Source organism: Numida meleagris, chromosome 1 (assembly GCF_002078875.1).
Source record: "Numida meleagris isolate 19003 breed g44 Domestic line chromosome 1, NumMel1.0, whole genome shotgun sequence".
NCBI lineage: Eukaryota > Metazoa > Chordata > Aves > Galliformes > Numididae > Numida > Numida meleagris.
The window spans coordinates 188,074,299-188,097,743 of NC_034409.1; the positions used below are offsets into that span (position 1 = coordinate 188,074,299).

General features: G+C 40.5%; 1 protein-coding gene across 2 annotated transcripts in view; it reads right to left on the reverse strand.

Moving 5' to 3' along the window:
- DLG2 (discs large MAGUK scaffold protein 2) overlaps positions 1-23,445 on the reverse strand; it is a 1,019,534-nt gene that overhangs the window by 864,265 nt on the left and 131,824 nt on the right. For both annotated transcript variants that reach the window (XM_021382614.1, XM_021382609.1), the window contains exon 5: positions 11,650-11,742. In XM_021382614.1, the coding sequence (XP_021238289.1) occupies positions 11,650-11,742 (93 nt within the window). The remainder of the gene's footprint in view (positions 1-11,649; positions 11,743-23,445) is intronic.

Below are 23,445 nucleotides of genomic sequence, written 5' to 3' on the forward strand. Positions count from 1 at the left end.
AGAAAGAAAGAAAGAAAGAAAGAAAGAAAGAAAGAAAGAAAGAAAGAAAGAAAGAAAGAAAGAAAGAAAGAAAGAAAGAAAGAAAGAAAGGGAGAAGGAATATCTTTAGTAGTGGAACACACTGTTTCTAAATAAATAAATAAGATCTACTCTACACTCACATGAATAATCACTTTTTTTCATTTAGTCATGTTTGAATAAAACAGTATACCTCTGCAGTGTATAATACAGCTTAAGTCTCCACAGAGTTAAGTGAAAGCTGGCAACAAGAATCTGAAAGGAGTAATTTCTGCAGAATTTTCAAAATTTAGATGATCAAAATTTATTTTTGTAGCTAACAAAATCACCAACCGTCAAGTCAGGCATTCTGCCTTAGTCTGAAGGCAGCCTGTTCCTGCTGTACAAGCCAAGTGACACAACTCAGGAGTTAGGCAACAAACAAGTGATTTAGGTTTTCTGAATAAATTGGGGTATTTGAATTGCTGTCTAGTCTTGAGTCATTAGTATACACTTCTTTCATCTTTGCAAGCAGCCCTCAACACACAGAAACTTTCAAGTGATAAAACTTGGGATTTTAAGCAAATCACAAAACGCAGCTCCTAAACAAAACAGGAGGTGACACTGGGGGCAATCAACATTATCAGTTCTTAGTGTCATGTCCAGTGTTAAGGATGATAAGCATTAGACTGGATTGCTCAGAACATTTTAAAAGGTCTACAATGGGATGGTTTTAGCTAGGCCCACTTTTGACCAAGGATGGTGATTTGTGGTATTCTGTTCTTATTTTTATGTGATGTTGTGATTTTTAATTGCAAGTTCCAAAAAGCCTGGATCTGACACCTTGAGACCATGGGATTTAAAATATATATATACATTTTGGTTTATCTTAATTTGTCTTCTGGGCTTAAAACCTTTAGAGCTTCCACCTTTGAGCTCCTTTTTGCAAAAGCAAGAGGCAAAAAGATATTCCTTTTCACAGTGAAAGATGATCATCTTTTCTAAGCCACCTGACACCAAGAGCTGGGGGTTTCAGTGAACCAGTCCCTGTTGTAGTGAATCTTGTCTGGCAACACAGAGCTACCTATTTTCTTTTTTGGCCAACCGCAGCTACTGCTGTATTCATAATGCTACAAAGGGCAGAAGGAGACCTGAGAGCCAGTAGAGGGGACAGCGTGTTGCCTTTGACTGTTAGGAGGCACAGTGGGAATGTTCTTCCTTTACGAAACCTCCTGGTGCTCCTGTTGGAATAGAACCTTGACCTAAACTTTTATTTATACTGAATTCTTGCTAATGATAAAATAATGCCAAAAAATAATGTGCTTTATGAAACAGAAAAATAATCTATGCTAGGAGCATGATAAATTAAAATAAAAAGGAGCACAGAAGTCCTCTTTGACTGATTCAGCATTTCGTAAGTCGTGGGTGTAAAAACCCATGGAAAGATGAAACAAAAATGGAAAGGAAGAATCTGGACAAATGAATATGTTAAATCTATATTAAATATAGCCTACATTTTGGCTGAAAAAATAATGCCTGGAAGATTTAAGATTTGGGGAGGTAGATTAGATGGCATCTAAAAAGTAGAGTTCAAAACAGGGTCTTTGGATCCCTTGTACATAATCTACAAGGGTATATTCACCCCACCACATTTATGTCATTTCCTATAGGCTGGAAATACCGCAAATTCCAGGTTAAATTTGATGATCGTGTGTTATAAATGTCATTTTCTTAAAAATTGTTCACTTTTTTCAGCCTAAATAGCATTCATCTTTCACTCAGTTTGTATTATTTATAAGATGTGAAGAATAGAACTGATGTATTTACTCCCTCTTGACATTAAGATCTACTTTTCCAAGAATGAAAATGGCAATTATTTGCAGAAATCAGACAGATATTTAAATAAGAGTAATCAGCAGATCTGAGGCCAAAAATGGCCAGACTGCCCTTCTGTCAAATTCATATTTATTAAAGTAAATTTTGAAATAAATATCAAATGTTCTGAAAAAAAAAAAAAACTGTTCTCATTATACTGGTGAAAACTTGTATAAACTGATCCTGTAAAAATGTTGTGGGTTTAAAGGAAATAGAGTTGCTCCAATGCACAATAAAGGAAGTAAGAGCAGATTATGGATCAATATAATATAATGTCACTAGTGCAGCTATTTAAATATGGCACTAAAGCAAGATGAAGAAATCAGCTTTAATTTCTTTGGCTCTGAGCCTTTGCAATATAAAAGTTTTCTGAAACTAGATTTTTTGCCATTATTCAGCTCATTTATATATGTTAATATGGTGTTCCCACATGCATCCAAATAGCAGGTCACCTACAATTTGCAATCTTATCTCATTCCAACCCTACAGTTGGCAGCAAAGACTGAATATCTGGAGTTGAATATTTGAGGCTGAAACGCTTGACTTTCAGAATCATTTTGGGCATTTAGTAGCAGATCCACGAAACAGAGGAGCAGGGAGGAAAAATATGGTGGATATTTGGAGCTGGGAGCCCTCCTCAGAGTAGTAGCAGGAGTGTAAATTTCTAATTGACCAAAAGACCCTGGGAAAATACTTGGTGGAAACACTCAGTGCCAATTAATGAAATAAGCAGTCATAACTCCTGTTGTAGATATATAGGTATAAAAGGTGCTGAGACATATTCACCTTGCAATTACAGGTCTTTAAAAACAGATTCATTCTCCTGTCCCAAATCCTCCACGTCAAATTTTCAAGACCAAGGACGGCTGCAATTATGGGTCCACACCACCAGAGACCCAGAAGTGGGGTTAATTGCAGCTCTCTTTTTCAACCATCCCACTTATTTTTTACTAAAAAACCAACATCAGAGAGTACAAATCAGATGTTTGGCACAAGGCTGCACACAGGCTTTGCTTAGTGGTGCAGCACCACTGACACTGAGCGCTTTTCACTGGAATCACGTCGACAGGAACTTATAGGAACCTCCACTCTACTCCAGGGCAGGTTGAGGATGCAGCGTTAGTTCCAGCACAGCTTGTAGGAAGCAGAAGACCCAGAAAAAAATGGGAGAGAACAGGAGGTGAATGAGGTCACAGAAGGAGCACACGTTCCTCCCGCGGCCTCATTCACCTCCTGTTCTCTCCCTGTGTGGGTTTCTCGACTGGCGACGGGAATGACAGCTCACATCTGTTTCAGCAGCTCCACCATGCTTTGTGTTGGCAACCCACCACCCATCATTGCTGCCATGGGTGCTTGGGGTACCAGCTCCTGTCCTTCTCCATGACACAGATTGGCGTCCCCATTTTATGTGGCCATCAAGCAAAAAATGACAGCAGTGACTACATTAGCACTAAGTGATGGTTTGTTGTATCATTTACACAGCCTTGAGGTGCTCTGGCTACCCTAGACACTTTGCAAATCTTATGGAAACGATGAAATTCATCAAAAATGAAACAGAACACGGAGCAGCTTCACTGAACCCCAGTGTCCTGACTTACACTGCTAACAGCTCCTGAACCCCAGTGTCCTGACTTACCCTGCCAACTGTTCCTTATAAATACCATCACCATGTGCAAATCCACCTACAAACATGAGGTGAGCTGCCTGTCCTGTAGCAACAGGAAGGAATTTCCCTGATTACCTCCCTCTTATTTTCTATAATGTCAGTTTGAGGATGCTTCAAAGAATCACCCAATTTAGCCCTATCCCAGATCTTCAACATGGGCAGTGCCCTTAACCACAGTCTTTAACCTGCCACAGCTGTTGTGGATAACAAATTATTCACGTGCACATTTGGAAGGAATTATTTGGAAGTACCATTCCCAAGCAGTCAGGTCAGATCCAACATCAGTGTAAGAGTGCTGAACTGGGACAAAGGCATTTTTATTTTGCAGGCCTAAAGAAGCAAAGCTATCTATGTTCCCCCCTCCCCCCCCACCCAAAAAAAAAGCCACAATAAGCCACAAGAAACTTGCATCTCTCCAATCAGAAACATCATGACTATCTAAACTACATCTGATTGGCCTCTTTAAAAATACTAGGACCCATATAATGCCCTCATATTTTTTTATTCTTTAGTTTACAGAATAAGCTGATAAGCTAAGAAAATTTGTGCCTGATACCATGTATTCTGAAAGCGCATCAGTAGCTGGAGATATTAATAGACACAAGCACAGGCTAAGATAAAATATGAAATCATTTTCCTTTTGCTAGTAAAAATAAGTAAATTACATATCATTTAGGAAGTAATACAGAAACAAACTGCATAATCTACAGAAGAAGAGAACAAAATGCTCATTGAAGCAAAGCTTATTTATCACTTTATCTTGCAACCTGACACAGTACATGCTCAATCTATTTAATTACAGGAACAGAAAAATAGCAGAAAAATATGTACACATTACAGCAACGTTTCCAATCCTACCTTGGTCGTGACAATGCACAGACAATCCATTCTGTAAATCTCCACAGGAGTGAATGTAAATCATAAAAACAAATCAGCAAGGGTGAGGAAAGGCTTTTGAACAGCATGAACAGAACCGGAGGCTTGAATCTGCACAGCCTGCTTTTCCAAGTGGGGCCCTCATAAGAAACTCGAGTCCTCCTCCACAATGCTAAAGGCAGTCATGATGCTCACAGAGATCAGAAAACCCACTAGAAATCGTCTCAAGCAAAACTTCCAGGTGGCTTATCAGGCTTGATTGCTGCATTGTTCAATCTGCGATCGAAATATTCTGTTGAATGGTATGCAGCCTTCTACATGGGAAGATGAGAACCACAACAAGCACAAAAGAGCAAAAGCATCACATTTCAGCCCTGGCTCTGGTTTCACAATTCTGATCTGCTGTTTCAGTATACCCATAAGATTTCCTTTGCCAAGTCTCTCGCTCTCTCTCAATCTCTCTCTCTCTCTCCTTCCCTGTCTTTTTTTTTCTCCCCCCTCTCGCTCGCTCTCTCCCTCCTCTTTCCTACGAACTCCGAGCAAGCACAACACATACAACTATCGGGCCCATCTATCACAGCGCTGTCGCTTCTCTGCCAAAACAACTGCTTTCAGTTGTACGGGTTTTTATTAAGAGCACGATTCCTGCAAACGCGTATTGCTGGAAGTGCATGATTGAAACGTTGAGGTGCGTGCGATAGCTCATGCGTCACATCCACGGCCGCTCAGAATTACTAGGTCACGTTCAGATTCAGGGAGTGAATATAAATAACAGCTGGAGAAGGCGAACTTTCATAAAGTGCAACAGAAATTAAGCAGTCATGTGAAAAACGGGAACTGCACACTTACACATGCACACCGGTCTGGGAAGTGCAACAGGGATGTTATTTTAGTTTACCATCCATGGGAAATAAAAAAAAACAACCGATATTATATACATTATTCAAAGCTAGAGAGGGGCCCCTTTTTTTTTTTTCCCCACTTATGAAAAATGCACCGAAGATTAAATTTTTTAAGAAGCACCTTGAAAAACAGAGCTTAAGAACTCCTCAAGTTCTTTCCCAAAGTTTCTCAGAATCTGAGATTTGCAGACTTAATCCACTTATTTCATGTACTCTATGTCCTGCTCAGAGCTTTATGGACTGTTTACCCCGATCCCTACCTTTCTTGCAGTGATGCTGGTGCAGAGCTTGCCTTTCAGGTGTCTTACATGAATCATTCTGAGTTAGAAAGCTTGCTGTCAGGTCTTAAAGTCTTCCCTCTCTTACAGATAGAGGAAGAGGGAGAGAAAAGAAAGAGGGAGGGAGAGAGAAAGAGACACAGAAGGGGAAAGATATGTAAAATGAAAGGTCTGGCCAAAGAGAGAGGAAAATCAATGCTCCTATTCACTGGAAAAAAAAATACAGCCAACTGGACTGTTGACAGCAACAAGAGGAAACGTCTAGACACCCATACATTACAATTCACCTTTTCAACACACTGGACAGCACAGTCCCCCTGGGTGCTTTGCTGAGGATCTCTCATTCGCACTCAGAGCTAAAATATGTTTTCAATAAAACAAGACTTTCCAAGAAAATAAAAGGATATTTAAAAGTCATCTCTCTTCCATAAATTACCTGGGTTATAACCCTAATAGTCTCCTGATTGCTAAAGCAGCAAGAGGTTCAGTAAATGGCACACATCACTTTGCCAAAATGAGGTCACTGCTACCAAAGTTACAAAAGCCATAATGAATCAGATATGTGGTCAGGGAGCAACCAGCCCTCCCCCAACTAGCACAGTCTTGGAGGATATAACATCTTAAAGAGAAAAGTCTCCAGAGCACCTCTGACTTTGCCTAAAACTTTAGCTCACTCTGGGCAACCACATGCACGCAAAACAAACTTGATTTGTGTTTACAGCTTGCACTTGAGCCTGCATATTTTCTCCCTACTGTGGTTGAGTCCAGTAGCCAAATATCAGACAAGCTTATTAAACTATAGATTATGTGAATCAGGGAACTTTTCAAATGTCCTTGAAGTCAAAATCAATTAACCACCTACCTAAAAACAAATTAACCTAATCAGTTGGTCTAACCAAAGCACTACTTGTGTTCTTGGCATGATAGGGCAAAGGAGAATTCAGTCAAATCTAGATTGAGGAGATATTTTAACACTTTGATGTCAAGCACGCAACATTTTTTTTCTATTCCACTTGGTAGATTCAAGGAGATCTAGTAAGGCGTGAAATATTCCAATACATATAATTACCTAATGACTTGACTGTAAAATTTCATATCAAACTGAAAACTGGCATATGGGGATATATTTTGAAATGGGTCTCTGAGGACATGATCTGTAAATGCTTCTACTTGCAAGAAACTTCTGTGAACTGGCTCCAGCGAATTTGCAGTCACTATGAAAAAGAGAGGGTCTGAAAACTTTGAGGATATTCAAGCAATGTTGCTTATGTTTGTGTTTTGAAAATCCAGGCTCCATAAAGCACTCCTCCAGTTTTTGGATGTAAATCTTGCACTGTCACCTCCTTCCATACAATGCACCAACAAGCATTCCGCAGCACAGTATTTGCCTGTGCACTGCCCAAGCTTGGCGCATCATTAAACTGCAGAGTCCCTGAAATATTGCCATCTCCAGCTAGATACTTTTACCATTCATTTTATCTCCTCAAATATAAGATTTTCAAGTCTTGGCGCAGCTTTCCCCTTCATTAGGAATATCTCCTTCTGCTCTAATTTCTGCAGGTCATCTTTCTGCTTAGCTCTGTTTTTCCCTTCTGCTCTTCCAGCCTTCGTGCTATCTGTCCATACGATCACAACTGAAATCTACTATAGAAAGACTTGACCCAAAAACCATGCAAATTCAGAAGCAGCCATATGGAGTGCAAAGAGGTGATTTGTAGTTGCTTCTGTAGTTGATTTAGACAGTCAAATATATCCTCAGATGAGCTCTGACTTTTGGGAAGCCATTATACAGGAGGAATAATATCTATTTCCCACTGTGATTGCAGCGGTTCTGCAGACCACCATCCGAGAGCCACTCACACAGGTGACTGCCTCCTTCTCCCCTAATTTTACCAAGGTGTCTATTTTTAAGTCATTCAAAAAAACAATTTGATTGGAGACTGGACAATTTAATGCTCCTTTCTGTCATTAAAAACTTTACTGTATCCAGGTACTTCCACTTGGATAACCAAAGCACAGGACTTAATTAGGCGGTTATATTTAGAAGCAGAGCCTGTAACATTCAGCTGAAATTAGTATTTTGTAAAAGCAAGCATCAGTAAAACCTAAAACCAATAGGAAGATGGGAAGTATTCCATGGTTTTTGTATCTTTCATGACGCAATCTTTTTAAAATTTCTCAAATTATTTCAGAACCCAACTATTACCGAGCAAAAACTGTACAGAGAAACAAATTACTCAAAGAAAAAAAAATGCAATGTTGCCTTCTTTATAATCTCTAATTCAAGCAATGGAAATTAAGGAGAAAAAAAAAAATGGATCTCGAAGCTTTGGTGCAGACCCTAAGAAAGGAGACATCTTCCAGACTGTTCACACAGCATTAGTAATGCCAGCATTTTGCAAAATTCACCCAGTGACTATTTACAGCTCTCTGCACCTACACAGAGAACAGAAAACAACACAGAACCTCTCACAAATGTGGAGAAAGATTTATTTACACTAAATGTGTCTTAAGATGTGTACTACGGAGTATGTGTTGTTGGTATCAGATTGGCTGTCTTTCACATGGGATTATGTTCTTTCTTGTTTTCAGGTCCTATATTGCACCCAAACAAGCTACAATTATATTAAATACTTTCCCAGTTACTTCTCTTCCAAGAGAGCAATCGATGCAGTTATGAAGTTATGTCTCTATGGTCAGAGCTCATTTACACCTCTTGAGCCCAGCTCCAGTGAGGTTGCTGCACATCACAACTGGTTAGTTAGTAGGTCACCACTGGGATAAAAGTTATGAGTAATTACATGCTAGAAAGGAAAAACCCATGAGACAGACTCTATTAGGACTGTTTCTCTGGTACACAAAAAATAAGAAATGTAATACTGATCTAACAGATCCTGGATTTGTAGTCAGGAGCTATACTACAAATGAAATGTCAGAATAAATCCTGCTCCAGCCATGAAAAGAAGTTAATACAAATTTTAGAAGGCGTGAAGTTCTGTATACCTCAGTTGCTGAGAATTTTAATGCAGTTCCCAGGCTGAACCAGAAACCCGTGAGTGCTAGTGTTAATTTAAAGATCAACAAATTAGCAATTCTGCCCCTCCTGACTGCAGCAGCCTTAACAGCAGCAGCTCTGCAATTGGCCTCAGGCCCATGAGAGTCTCAGGCAGAAGCTTTTCTTACAGCCTTCCCTTCTCCTGTGCACAGCAAATTTCATTGCTATTTAGTGCAATCAATGTTGGAGTCCTGACCGGTTTCTCTAGCTGGTAGCTTTCTGATCAGAAGAAATAATTTTATATTCCACAGAATATCACAGACCTCACTGCTCTGATCCCCATAGATGGTAAAATAGGGATGGAGGGAAGTGGAAGCTGAACAGCCAGTTCCACTCCTTCAATCCAAGCACCCTGCACCCACCTCGCTACGGTGGCCCAGGCTCAGCAGATGTATACAAAATTTGCTTTCTACTCCCCAGCTGTGGAGGGCATCCCCTTTCCTCCTGCCCCAAGCCTTTGCCCTCAGTGGGATCGTAGGGTTGTCTCCCTTCTTCCCAAGGAGTCAGCATAATTCCAGGATTCCAGGAGAAGTGGGAATGGAAAGGTCCTCAGCAGATCCTCATTCCAACCCCCTTCTCCAAATGCAGTCAGTAGTGCAGTCAGCTCCGGTTATTCAGGCTTTTATCCAGTCTGCTCTTGACAGTCCTCCCATGTGGAGATCATACAACTTCTCAAACCAGCAAGCTCACCAGCTAGCTTATATGGCTATGAAAAATAAAAAAATCTGGGAATAGAGTATGATTTGCAGGGTTGTAGGAAAACCACATTCACAATCACAGTGTATGAAGAAGAGGGTGGGGAAAGGCCCCTGAGCTCTGAAAAGCCTGGGATAAACTAGCCTTCTGAAAGCTCTGCAGCCTTTCCCAATTTAAAATTTCTGTGTAGTGTTTTATATGTCTATTATTTTCCATAAAAAGCCATAACTGCTTTCTCTTGCCTCCCACAAATCCCTTATTCAGAATGAAACAGAAGCAGTTCAGTTACAAATGCTGCCCTGGCTTTATGTGGGCTGGGATGCTCTGCAATAGAAATACATGGTACTCAAGGGCAACCTGTCCTGAAGTGGTTCTCAGCTCTCAAGATCCACGGTGAATGACGAGTTCATTTTAATTCTTGAGCATATTGCCTGAGGAAGTAAATCCATCACGCAATTGATCATCAGAAGCTGAAAAGTGCTGGTGCATATGTTTAAACATGTAGCCAGTCCTAAATAGCTATGTGTCACTGTCATAGCAACATGCTACTGACATTCAAGCACAGTCACTTGAAAAAGAAATCAGAAAAAAAGATTATTCTTTCACAGGAAATGAAATAAAAATGGTAAATTCCTGGAAATGGAAATAAAACACCTATCTGCTGTCCCATGGTACTGAGGATGGATGAAAACAGCACTCACAACTCTCAGTTTCTTAGATTTTGGAAACCGAATTGCCAGCTTTTAGAGTTTACTCTCGGGTACGCGTTGTGCTGGAGAAATACAAACAGCATGAAAATGCAGTACTCAGGATTGCTGACGGAGAAACTCTGAGTCCAGCAAGCCACAATACTCCGACACTAAGCAGAAAAGAGATTGTATTGTTCAATTGGGTGTTTGTATTGGAAATGATGTGAAATTGGGCTAAGATCCAGGACATATCATGTTTTCTACAGTATTCTCATGGAAACAATGTATTTAGTGCATATATCAAGCTTCTGGTAATTCCTTCCTTTGGAAAACTATTGTCTCCATATGCAAAATTTAATGAGTGTACAAGTTGATGCAATATATATTTGATCTTTGGATTTGCCAGTTATTAATCATCCTTTGTGCTGGGGCCATATACTTCAGCTTTAGACAGTGAAGAGAGTGTATCAGTCCCATATCTGAACTGTTCCTTACAGAGCGGATTGAGTAGATTGAGATTTGTATAAAATCAGATTGGTAATTGGTTTTTTTCCAAAAGATCCAGTTCTGCTGATCTCACAATCAATCATGCTTCATATTAGTACCATAGGCCTATACAGTACAAAAGTTTTCTGATCATGTAGGAACACAGCAACACAAGAAATTCAAAATGTTATGCCAGACAATTAGTACTTTAGAACTTGAAAAATTAAAGAACAGAGAAATTGATGCAAGAATGCCAGCAAAACCCATGGAAAAGTCTTAGACAAGGTAATAATCTTCAATTTGCCACTATTATAAATAACTTTCATTGAAGTCTACGAGGTATCACATAAGCACACCAACTCAGTTAATGTCTGTTTTCTTTACTTCATGTTTCCAGCTTGATAACTTTAAAAGAAAACTTAATTTTCTTTCACTTCCAAAAGAAAAAAAAAATCAGAATGACATTAAGGCTGAAACTCAGCATAATAATATCTGCGCCCAAGAGAATTGTTCCAGCCAAGTTGTGAACTTATGAAAATAATTGAGATATTGTAATGAAACACTTATGACTTCAGCATGGCAAGTGGCAAAACTGCTTCCTTTTCCCCTCACCACAGCCATGAAGTCATACTGCTTCACGCATTACCAGGTGTAATCTTGTGGTCAGTATCATTAGACTGCCCATACAAAAATCACCACTTCACTGACATATTCTCCCACTCTGGCTCCAAGCCACCAAGAAACTACAAAACGTACTGAGACACTGAAAATGCCTTGGATAAAATGTGATAGCTGTGCAACACCTTGTATTCAAAAATACATTGAAATTAAAGCACGTTAGGGTCAGCAACCCAACAGAACCTTCACCGATATTAACGACATTTCTACACATGGAATACAAAATAAATCCTGCTTTGAACAGCATGAAATACACAGGGCCAGCAATAAGAACAAATTGCAGCTGTAAGCCTCATTCAAATGCGCTAACAAACATGCTGCCAACAACCACCAAAAAAAAAAAAAAAAAAGATTGTGAGAGCTCAGATTCAATATATTCTACAGATTTCTCCTCCAACAAAATTCAACCAAATATGGATTTCATTCTCCATCATGAAATACTGGGCCATACCTTTGTCTTCACATCTACCGCATAGTTTCCAAAAGTCTGGTTCTCCTTTTTGTGAGATTGCCCAGATCCTTCTGACCCATTGGAAGCTGCAGCCTGAAGGGGGGGAAAATGACAAGTAAAGCAGCTGATCTGTGCAATTTAATTCTATTAAACCTAAATGTAAAGATTTGCGTGAACATACAGAAGGGTAGTCTGAATTCAGCTAAACCTCAGGTGGCTGATACATAAGATTTTCAACTCAGTGTTTTGTCATGCAAAATTTCTGGGTTTTATCTCAGCCATTCTCGTGGAAGCGTGTGAAAGTCTTAATAGGCTAAATCTACAAGGTGATGCTTATCATAATCTCTAGTTGACTTCAGAAGGCATTCAGGGTGCTCTGCAGCTCTCAGCATCAGAACATAAAGATAAGAAGGGAAATCAGTGCCCTGCCAAAAAGGCCTGCAGACGGTAATGGGGTTCTCATCTGGAGGAGCTGCAGGAGCAGATCTCATTACAGCACCAACCGCATTACCTGGTTTGTCTTCTCATTTCTAATTCATGACATTCTCCTCAACGTCGTATTTTGGAAAGGGTTTCACACCGGTGCAGTATACATGTTTGCAAATCTTTAAAACTAAAATGCTTTTCTTTTTACCTTTCCTTTATTTACGGGAATTACATTTTATATCATTTACAAAAAGTCATCAAAAACACCACCACATAGTATTTTTTTCCAAAGATAACTTTTATAGAAGGTATAGTAAAAGGCTGTATTTAATTTTTTTTATTTCCCTGCTGGAAATCTAAAACACATTATTGTAGATTTTGCATTCAGGCAATAAATATTACAAATGACATCTCTGTTTACAACGCTTTTCCCTGCAAAAGTGTGCTTGAAGAGTTAGCTGCTGAATGAAACAAGATGACTGCCACTGTCTTGGATCTCAGAAAATTTCTGGGCACTTTGCAAGAGCACGAACAGGAAAGCAGAGTGAATTCAAACAGAGTACAGTCTCTTTAATCTATCAGCACTGAGCATCACAGACACTCTCAGTGATTTAGGTCCATCCTTTTTTAGCCTGTTCACCAGGAATGCAGTCAATTTTGACACAACAGGCAAGAAATTGTTAGCCTTTTAAACAGACCAGCCATTGCCAGAACAACTTTGAAAACAGCAAGCCCGTGCCACAGAAACGGCCAAATCACATCCACATGTACAACTGCTTTCTCCTTTGATACTACATTTTTTATTTAGGGCTTCATCCAGGAAAAGACTGAATGCTGGCCCCAGCCCAGCAACCTACTTAGACACGTGCTTTTAACTTCAGTGTAACCAATGGCATTAGGCTTGTGCACTGGTCGAGAATGTGTTTAAATGCTGTGTTGGACCAGACCCAGCAGCTACGTGGGGCTGAGTGCGCAGGACTCCACACATGTCTTCTCTCAATTTTTAGCTTCTCTAACATGTCTGCAGGCATGGAGAGGCGTGTATTCTTTGTTTCTTCTCACAGGAGAGTGTTGTGTATTTTACATTTGCAATCTGGAAGGGAGAGCCCGACAACCTGGCCAAAGTTATTCAAGAGAGAACAAGGACCTGAACCCAGCAGCTCTGAACATTGCAGCTTGCCTCACAGCCTACAGAAAACCCAGCAACTCCTTACATGTTTCTTTCAGAATGGAAGAATTGGTTTTACAAGGAGAAAAAAAGGAGGCATAACAATTTTTCATTTCATCTTTGCCTTCTTTGAATATCTGACCTAAGTGTTAACAATATAAGCTATGCAAATCAACGTGTTATCTATTTCCTCTAATCATCAGACGCTGATCCTTAAAGGAGCTAAACTTCTGCAACTTCTCAACTTCTTGACATTTTCCAGCAGAAACTATAGACTGTATAATAGTATTTACCAAATGGGTGCAGCTGCAAAACTGGATAAGGAACAACTTTAGTTTGTTTATATTTTATTTTTTTTCCCCTCAAATTTATCATCATTAGCTGAAAGCAGTATTTTGAAAGAGCATTAAACAATGTCATAAAGTGCTATGAAATGTTTCAATTGTTTTCCTTGGAATCATGGATTAATTCTGGAGAACAATAAACCAAGGACATTAGGAGGATACAAATAGCTCCAGTAAGAGTAAGAGTAATAAATCTGGAACATCTCTCTGTTCCAGTGTTTTAAAGTTCAATACACATTAGCAAAATAATATATGGTTCACAAACTTGAACCAAGTACGCAATCCATAACAATCCGTATGAAAACCAATAGCCATTTTGCTTTGTGCTTTGAAATAAACAAGGCTGTACAACGCAAAGGCAAAAAGGATGCTTGATGTGTCTTGTAAAAGTTTTATCAAAAACTAGTGCACTTGGATTTGAGTCTCTCTCTGTTCTTGACGTACATCTGCTCCTCCCTTTAGGGACTAACCAAGAAGCATACGCTCTCTAAATGTATTTGAACACAGTATATCCAAAAGTTGCCTAACCATGCAGAACAAGAATTTTAGCAACACCTCATTATTCCTGAACCGTGGAGATCACCATGAGAAGCAGAACTGGCTGCCCTGGGGTGACACAGTACAAAGGCAGTGCAGCAAACGCCCCATGCTCGTACCGTCTTGTAGGAAGATTTCTTGTGGAAATAATGACTTCAAGCTTGAGTTAAAACTACTGGCAAAAGTCTATATTTTATCAGAAACATGTATCTAGAAGGCTGGTATTTGGAAAATATCACAAAAGAAACTATTATTGTCTCCAAGTTTGTCAGAAAAAGAGATTTTACAAGTAAATGTCACAAAAACAGATTAAAACTTGATCTGGTAACTTAGCTCACATGGCCAGTAATGATGAGAATTGCAGATCACACCAAAAACAATCTTCCAATTTTGTTTATAATTAATGCTAATCTATTCAGATTGTAATTAACATGGACTATTTAGACTGAAATCTCTTCAGGGCAATGTCTTTCTCATTGTGCAAACTTACAGCATTATTTAAACGTTTATTAATAAAACAGTAATCACATTAGCTACCTTTTTAATTCTCTCTAATTTTAACAGTGCTCAGCTAAGCTTTTCTGTGTTTATATGACATCTTTCCTGTAGCTTATCAAGTCTGGTACAATTGTCGTAGTCAACAGTCAACAAACCCTTGATGATGATGATTTTTTTTTTTTTTTTGCCAGAGTGCAGTTATGCATTATGAAAGTCTTGTCACTGGTTCCACTTTCAGCAGGCAGCCTATTCCAGTTCATGTCTGAGCCAGCAACCAGCCAGAAGGAACACCTGTCCTCGCAGGCACTTATGGTACATGAGGTTTCCAAGGCTTCCTACAGGAGTTCTTCCTATAGCAGCCAAGGTCTGAAGGAATGGAGGAATTCTCTGGTCTATTACATGGATCCAGCTTTTATGCCTTATATATCGATGTGTAACCTTCCACAGTAGTTACCACATGTTTATGCCTAGGAACAAGGCACAGTTTTGGAAATGCTTTGATTAATAAAAAAATAAGAAACACACATGCAAACAATATTCGGTTGTTCCATCCTCTTGGATGTTGCTGTGACAGCTTTGAATTTGTTTACACGCACTCCTGTATGTTCTGGTTTTTCCCTAGGACACATGCCCCAATTTGTGGCTGGAAAGGCTGATCCGCTTTGCAAAGTGACTGGAGCTTTGGTGGGAGCTGCAGCCCACAAGCCTAAAATATATCTGCAGCTGCCTTAGGGTTCAGGGACTCAAGACAGCTTCTCCTACAGCCGCCAGTTCAGGGAATGCTCTCCTGTGTCTGTTTAGGGAGGGAAATTCACATCAGAAGCTGGTCTGAGACTGATTTTGGCACCTTGTATCAAGAATTGGTAGCTCTGCTCCAGCTCCATAAGAGCTTATAGATAAATTCCCAGCTTGCTTCAAATGATTTATATTAAGAGAGAGTGTAAAAAAACCAAGGATCTGTTAACTTGTGGATGCCAATATCTGTCAAGAAATCTATCATCTTGATAATCAAACGCTCACAGAAATATGGAGCACTGAGAGATACTGCTTTTATTTAATTAACTTTTATGAAAGTAAGCATTTTAAAACAAATCATTACAACATCTCAAAAGCTGCAGAGGGAAATTAAAATACACCGTAACATATGCTGGAGTTATTGATTTTACGGGACACCAATGTAAACTAATTCATTTAGCAGCTTACTGGAGTAGGAAGCAACCTGAGCTGAACTGAGCTGCACAGCAGGGCACTGACAGCAGCAAAGAACAGAGCCTGCCTCCATGCCAGGTTGTAGCCAACTTGTGCTCTACTCGAGTCGTGTGTGAACTGAAACTGAATGCAGGTCAGGTTCATCCTTTGCAATGTGCCAATAACAGGAGGAACACCTTCTGTGACCCATCCACCAAAGACTGCACCTTTTTGCTGTACCTAGGCAGAGCTGACAGCTCTCCTAAATGTATTGAGAGCCACTTGCTTTTGGTTCTTGCTGCTGGCAGTCCTCAAAAAAACCTGCTTGAACAGTTTGTGGGAAACAAAGCCTCACTGAGGACCTGAAGAGCTTTTCCTGCAATGCCGTAAGGAGGAAAAGTCCATAGAAACCATAAGATTTGCTTTCTTTCTTCTGTACCTGCTAGTTCTATTTCTATGCCTCTTATAGTCCTTATTATAGGAAGAAGTGTCATTTGGCAATCTTTTGGCAGGGATTAACTTTTACTAGTATCACAGATGACTGAAAACTCAGACAATCCCAGAGCAGGCTATGCTAGAAATTAAAATCAGGAATGTAATCCTGCTGAAGCCAAGCAGTTTCATTTGCTAGGCCTACATTTCAGTCCAGAAATAATACAGCAGAACTCTCTTATTGCCCACAAAACCCTTTAGAAAAGATGGTGCCTAATCAAACATTTCTGAAGACAATTGCAAAAGTGTGGTTTTCATGCTTTTGCAAAGGTCTGTTTCCATGGTAAGGTTTCTGGTTCACAGTTTGAAGATGTTGAGGTTTGCTCCGGACCACACTGCTGCAGCTCAGACCTTACAGCTATCCCAGGTCAAGGTGCCATTGCGCGTTGCTACTGGGTCTCATGGGCCAACTTCTGTAAGAATTTCCCTGCAGTCCCTTCTGCACCATCCTCCCAGTATGACCAGGAAATGTGAATGGAAAAAAAAAAGGAAAACATGCACTTGGGCACCAATTCTACCATACTAATTGCATAACAAGTGTTTAAAATTTTTAATTAAAAAATTACTGAATTCAGAAGCAAGTATAAAACTCACAATAATATTGATTTTACTCTAGTATTTTTACAATTCTATTTCCATGAGAATGAACTCAACCTTTCAGAAGATTTTATGACAGACTTAAAGGGTGTCAGAGCTCAGGAACAACTACGGGGCCACTGGTGTCTTTTCCAGAAGGGTCAGGCCCTAACTTCAGAGAATCATAAAATCACAGAATCATAGACAAATAGAATAGTTTGGATTGTAAGAGACCTTAAATACCATCCAGTTCCAACCCCCTGCCATGCTCCCACCAGCTCAGCTGCCCAGGGCCACATCCAACCTGACCTTGAGCACCTCCAGGGATGGGGCACCCACAGCTTCTCTGGGCAGCAGTGCCAGGGCCTTTGCGCCCTCTGAGCAAAGAATTCCTCCCTGACATCTAATCTACATCTCCTTTATTTCAGTTTAAAACCACTCAATCTTGTCCTTTCACTATGTGACCATGTGAAAAGTCGCTCTCCCTCAGGTTATATACTCCGTTTCGATACTGGAACATGGCAGTGAGGTTTCCCTGGATACTTCTCTTCTCCAACAAGCCCAACTGCCTCAACCTTTCTTCATAGGAGAGGTTCTCCAGCCCTCTGATTATCTTTGTGGCCCTATCTGGACCTGCTACAACAGCTTCACTTCATGCTGCCCCATCCTCCTGCAAGTAGCTGTGCTCTCAGAGTTTCTCTGGATGTCCGAATGTCAATAGTGAGCTGTAAATTTATTCATACTTAGTACCGATTTGCCCAATGCTCTAAAAGATGTCACTCAATCTACTAAATACTCTGTAATTAATGTGGCCGTGTTAATACAAAACCTAACCTCAAACCCTACCTCCCTGATCATCCACATCACGTAATTACCCAGTTGCATTCAGAATGCTAGTTAAAGCATGAGACTGGACTAATCTCTTACAGCTTTCCAGCAGTCACCTTCCCTTGCTGTAGCACTGTGCCAGTCACCAATTCACACAAGGAATGGAGACAATTAGTTTATGTATGGCTGAGTTCTTATTCTGATAGACTGTTTTCCAAAGGATTCTCTGCAGCAATGTTACCAAATGCTGTGGGGCAAATTCAGACTCCTCCGACAATGAGAAGGAATGCAGATGAAAATGCATCTCTTTCAGCTCAGTGGGATTCAGTCAGATCCTGAGTCTCACTCTTCTCATGTCTTATGTCTAAGCCATTGCTCTGTGCTTTGCTCGGCATAAAGAATATGAAACATGAAGAGTAATTTGGGATCTATTTCTTTCAAATAAAACAGAAGCTATTACTGAATTCCCTTGAAGGCTTGAAGAAAAGGACTAGAAAAATTAAAAGGCTGAACATAATTAATGAATACTCACTTAGAATTGGCTATCATGCAACATCTTGGAAGCAAAATGTACAGCTAAAGTGGGTATGTTATAAGCAGAAATGGGCTCTGGTGTGAGCTCCATGTGCACTGTGTCAGGCTAGGGGAAGGACAGAGCTGGGATGTCCCTTCAAGTGTGAAGTGATGACACCTGCCAAAAGCCCCTTGAGCAGTGAGGTCAGCTGCAGTAAGAATAACATGTTAAAGTGCATGGTTTGATTCCAGTTGTGCCCATCTGCATAAATCTTACTCATTTGCTCCACTAGAGTCTCTGCATTTAAACACCTATTAGCAAAATCACAACCTTGCATTGAAAATTCAAGCGGACCACAGCTGGAAGTAAATGCAAAATCTTGCAAGCAGAAAACATAAAGTCATTAATTGCAAGGGAAAACATGACAAGTGATTTTAAACTAAATAATGTTTGCATTATTTTAATTAGCAAGAATAATGTTTATTTTATTTACATAGAAGTAAAGTTCTGGATACATAAATTCCAACCTACATCTTTCAGTTGCCATAACAACTTGATACATTTATTCTCTTGTGTCATTTTGCATTGCATCAGTGCAGCTGATGCAACAACAAAAAAACCCACACAACTGCTTTGGTTGCTCTGATTATACAACAGTTTTTTAATTGTTCTTTTCACATTTCAGTCTTCTAGAAGCCAATATACTTTCCCTCCAAAGATGTTCGGATGTCACTGCACAGCATGGGAATTTCACTACCAAATGCAGTGCTCAGTGCAGGGTCTGCATGAAATCCCAAAGATATGTATGGCCATTCTGTTCACACAATGATCCCACTACTTCAGTAATCCCCTTTGGAACACTAGTCACATTGCTTGGAGTCGAGACCTTAGCAGGTGGCCAGCATAGTAACGCACCAAGCTGGTGCATCTTCTGCTGAAAACCAGAAGTAAATTAAATGAGGGCTAGCCTGTTCAGAAATGTGCAGAGCCTGTAGATTTTAGGCAGCAGTAACAGGGAATGTAGCTGCAGAAGTTCAAAGTAGGTTAGTGAATCACTGCAGTGCTCTCCAGGCCAGGATGATACTGTAGAGCAGTTTCTACATTTCATACACACTGGTGTGGTATGTGATGACCCAGGCTTTGCTTTTAAGCAGGAGCAGAACTTAATTCCAGTACTCCTGGGGCCTCTACAGATATGACCAAGATCTTTCTACAAATCAAGGCAAGCAAATGATATAATGACAGGAGGAACAGCGAGGTTTAAGGTGGCTTTTCTCCTACCCACCTCCAGTTAGCAGTGCAGTGTAGCAGAGACTGTGATTGCCCATTTACTTTCCCAGCTCTGTACCCCCTCAAATGGACCCATTTCAATTAAATTGCAATTACGTAACTGCTGATTTGCATTTCTAGCTGGTTCCCTGTAACAACCATAATGAGAGAGACTCAGTTAATACAAAGCAGAAGAAAAAAACGTTATCAGTAGATAACATGGATTCACCAAGGGGAAATCATTCGTAACCAAACTGGCAGCCTTCTGTGGTGTCATGACCAGCTGGGTAGATGAGGGGAGAGCAGTAGGTGTTGTCTACCATGATTTCAGCAAGGTTTTTGATACTGTCTCCCATAATATCCTTGTGGGTAAGCTTAGGTGTGGGATAGAAGAGCGGACAGTGAAGTGGATTGAGAACTGGCTGCCTGACAGAGCTCAGAGGGTTGTGATCGGCGGTGCAGTGCTGGAGGCCTGTAGTTAGTAGTATTCCCCAGGGGTTGGTACTGAAATCAGTCTCATTCAACATCTTTACCAATGATCTGGATGAAGGGGTAGAATGCACCTCCAGCAAGTTTGCTGATGATACAAAGCTGGGAGGAGTTGCTAACACACCAGAAGGCTGTGCTGCCATTCAACAAGACCTGGATAGTTTGGAGAGCTGGGGAGGGAGGAACGTGATGAGTTTTAACAAGAGCAAGAATACAGTCTTGCACCTTGGGAGGAATAAACATCAGTACAGGTTAGGGGCTGACCTGCTGGAAAGGAGCCCTGTGGAGAAAGACCTGGGTGTCCTGGTGGACAGCAGGTTGACCGTGAGCCAGCAATGTGCTTTTGTGACCAAGAAGGCCAATGGCATCCTGGGGTGCATTAAAAAGAGCGTGGCCAGCAGGTCAAGGGAGGTGATCCTCCCCCTCTACTCTGCCCTTGTGAGGCCAAATCTGGGGTACTGTGTCCAATTCTGGCCTTCTCGTTTCAAGAAAGACAGGGGACTGCTGGAAAGACTCCAGTAAAGGATGACAGGGATTATTAGGGGCCTGAAGCATCTCCTGTATGAGGAAAAACTAAGAGACTTGGGACTTTTCAGCCTGGAGAAGACTGAGGGGGGATTTTATAAATGTTTACAAATATGGAAAAGATAGGAGTCAAAAAAGATGGGAGCCAAGTGGATGTGGCCAGGCTCTTTTCAGAAGCAGAACAAGGGGCAGTGGGCACAAACTGGAACACTGGAAGTCCCATGCGAACATAAAGAACTTTACTTTGCAGGTGACTGGAACAGGTTGTCCAGAGAGATTGTGGAGTCTCCTCTGGAGACAGACAAAATTGGCCTGGACACTTCCCTGTTTAACCTACTCTAGGGAGCCTGCTTTAGCACTGAGATTGGACAAACTCATCTCCAGAGGTCCCTTCCAATCACTCCAGTTCTGTGATACTGCAAGATGAGGAACTGATTGGCAATCATTGTTCTGTACAGCTGGCAGGGGTGACTTCAGATTAGAGATAATGGGGTATTTATAAATTTAAAATAATCGATGGAGACAACTAGTGCTAGTGCTCTTGTGGATAGCCTTAGCCTTTGGGGGAAGCTCTTCATTTAGTGCTAACAACTCTGATAGCCTTTACTTCAGCCAAGAGAGCTGTGGCAATTGTCTTCGGATGACTGTCTCCCTCTGAGTTCTCAGGAGAAGCAAGAGTGTATATACACATTACTGCACACTTTTTAGGGCAAGCTTCAGCACAGTATTTTTGCTATGACAGACAGCTTCTCTCTTTTTGGTTTGAGGAGGCTTTTTTAACTAGAACATACTATTCCTCCTTATAAAAAGTGTACATATTATGTTAGAGTAAAAACAATATATGAGGGCAGCTCCGAAAGTAATGCCTCCTATTTTATTATGTTGGCTCACAATGTCAGAGGCGGATGTTGGTGGGATGGCAGTAGAGGTTGAACCTTCCCACCAAGATTCTGTTACATTTTGTTGCCCTGTGACAGATGGCCGCAGAGGGGCAATCTGACAAAATAGCATCTTACATGGAAGTGTGTATGAAGCAAAGGTGAGTGATTAAATTCCTCCTTGCAGAAAAATGACACCCACTGACATTCATCAATGCTTGCTGAAGGTTTATGGAGACCAAATAGTGGATGTGAGCACAGTGAGGTGGTGCATTTCAGCAGTGACAACAGCAACAGCGGGTCACCTCCGCTGGTGCCAATTTTTACAAGCGCGGTATGCAGGCTCTTGTTCATTGCTGGCAAAAAAAGCACAGACAGTGGTGGTGACTCCTGAAAAAAAAAATTCGTAGGTGAGGATTTTCTCTGTCAAATAGTGTTATCGTGCTCTTTGTATCTGTTGAAATTTCTATGTAAATTAATAGGAGGCATTATATTTGAAGCGACCTACGTGTGTATGTATATGTATATACATATATATATGTATGTACAGTACAGTTAGAACAACCTCAAAAAAAGAGGAACACTCAATAAAGCTGATAACCTTGATAAACTTGTAGGAAATACATTTAAACAGAGAGTCACTCAGATAATGTGACTGAGTTCTGATTTATCTCATTATGCACTGCAGGTCCACAGCAGATGCAAGAATAGAAACCAGTCTCCACTCTCCAACACTGGCCCACACAGTTTCTTTGTACTTATACACACATCCAGAGAAACCACAGAGGAGAACACTACTCACATTTCACTTGAGATTAACTGAAAATCTTTCCATGTTTTTTTTTTTTTTCTTGCCAGAAATTTAAGTCAGTCTACTCAATAGCAGTAATAAAACTAGCCTCCTTTATGAGAGCAGGACTGATATGTCACAAAGTGATACTTAGGAAGACTAAAGGTATTTTACACTAATGCAAGGATATAAAGTCAGTATTAAAGACAAGGGGGAAGAAATAACCACAAAACCAAAACCCTGGAGAATACTGTAATGACTTTTCCTTCTTGACAGTTTTGCTGGAAGCATCCTAAACCTTAGTATAAAGAGTATTTGTTTTGGCCAGAGCCATAGGGAGGGGAAGTAAGCAGTGACTGTCTTTATGCTGGCAGGCTGCCTTGCCAAGTCATGGCTCTGCTGAGCTGCACAATCATATATACTCATGCTGACATGCAAAAATACATACTGCAGCTAAACAAAACCTTCGGCAAAACGCAGTGGCATTTCTCTTCATTCAGCACGTCTCCTACAGAGCATTCCAAAATGCTTTGCACATAGATATATAAAAATGGAAAAGGACTTAAAAAGTAAGTTAAGTGGAATGACTCAGGTCATTAAACTGCAGAATACGTCATCATGCTCCATAAATGATGATAAACAGAAGACAATGTAAAGTGAAAGGGAAAACAAATATTCCCTAGATGCTTTGCAGAATGCTGGGTCTCTATGGATGTGCCTAAAAATTTGTTTTGTGACCACGGTCACAAGTTAAATAAGGATAAGGATCTGTCACTGTCTAGTGAAGAGATGGCATAAACCTGTGCTTCCATATGAGGACTCCAAGAATTATTAATGCTAGCCACTGACAAAGGTTATTACAAAGTTATAAACCGTGCAGGGTTTTCAGCTTCTGTGAGTTTGTGGCTGTAGATATGTAGATATGTAAGGGCAGCTGTAACTGCACTAAATAAACATCACTGGGAACTGCATCAGGAGAAGAGGAGCAAATACCTCACATAGCAGGCAGTGCCAAGGGTGATAAGGGGGAAGTCTCCTAGTCCATTTAACGCTCCTGCTATATGTACCACCATATATCGTCCATATTGTTCATGCATGTCTCCCTTGAGATCCTACAGGGACAAGAAACTCTCCACAGTTGCCAGCAAAAGCTAATTTTTTTTCTTTAACTGAGAAACAGTGCCTTTGTCACAGCACACTGACACCAAGGTCCAGATAACACTAGTAGAAGGGGAGCCTAGATGACACAACAAATTCAGTCCCTTTAGGACCAT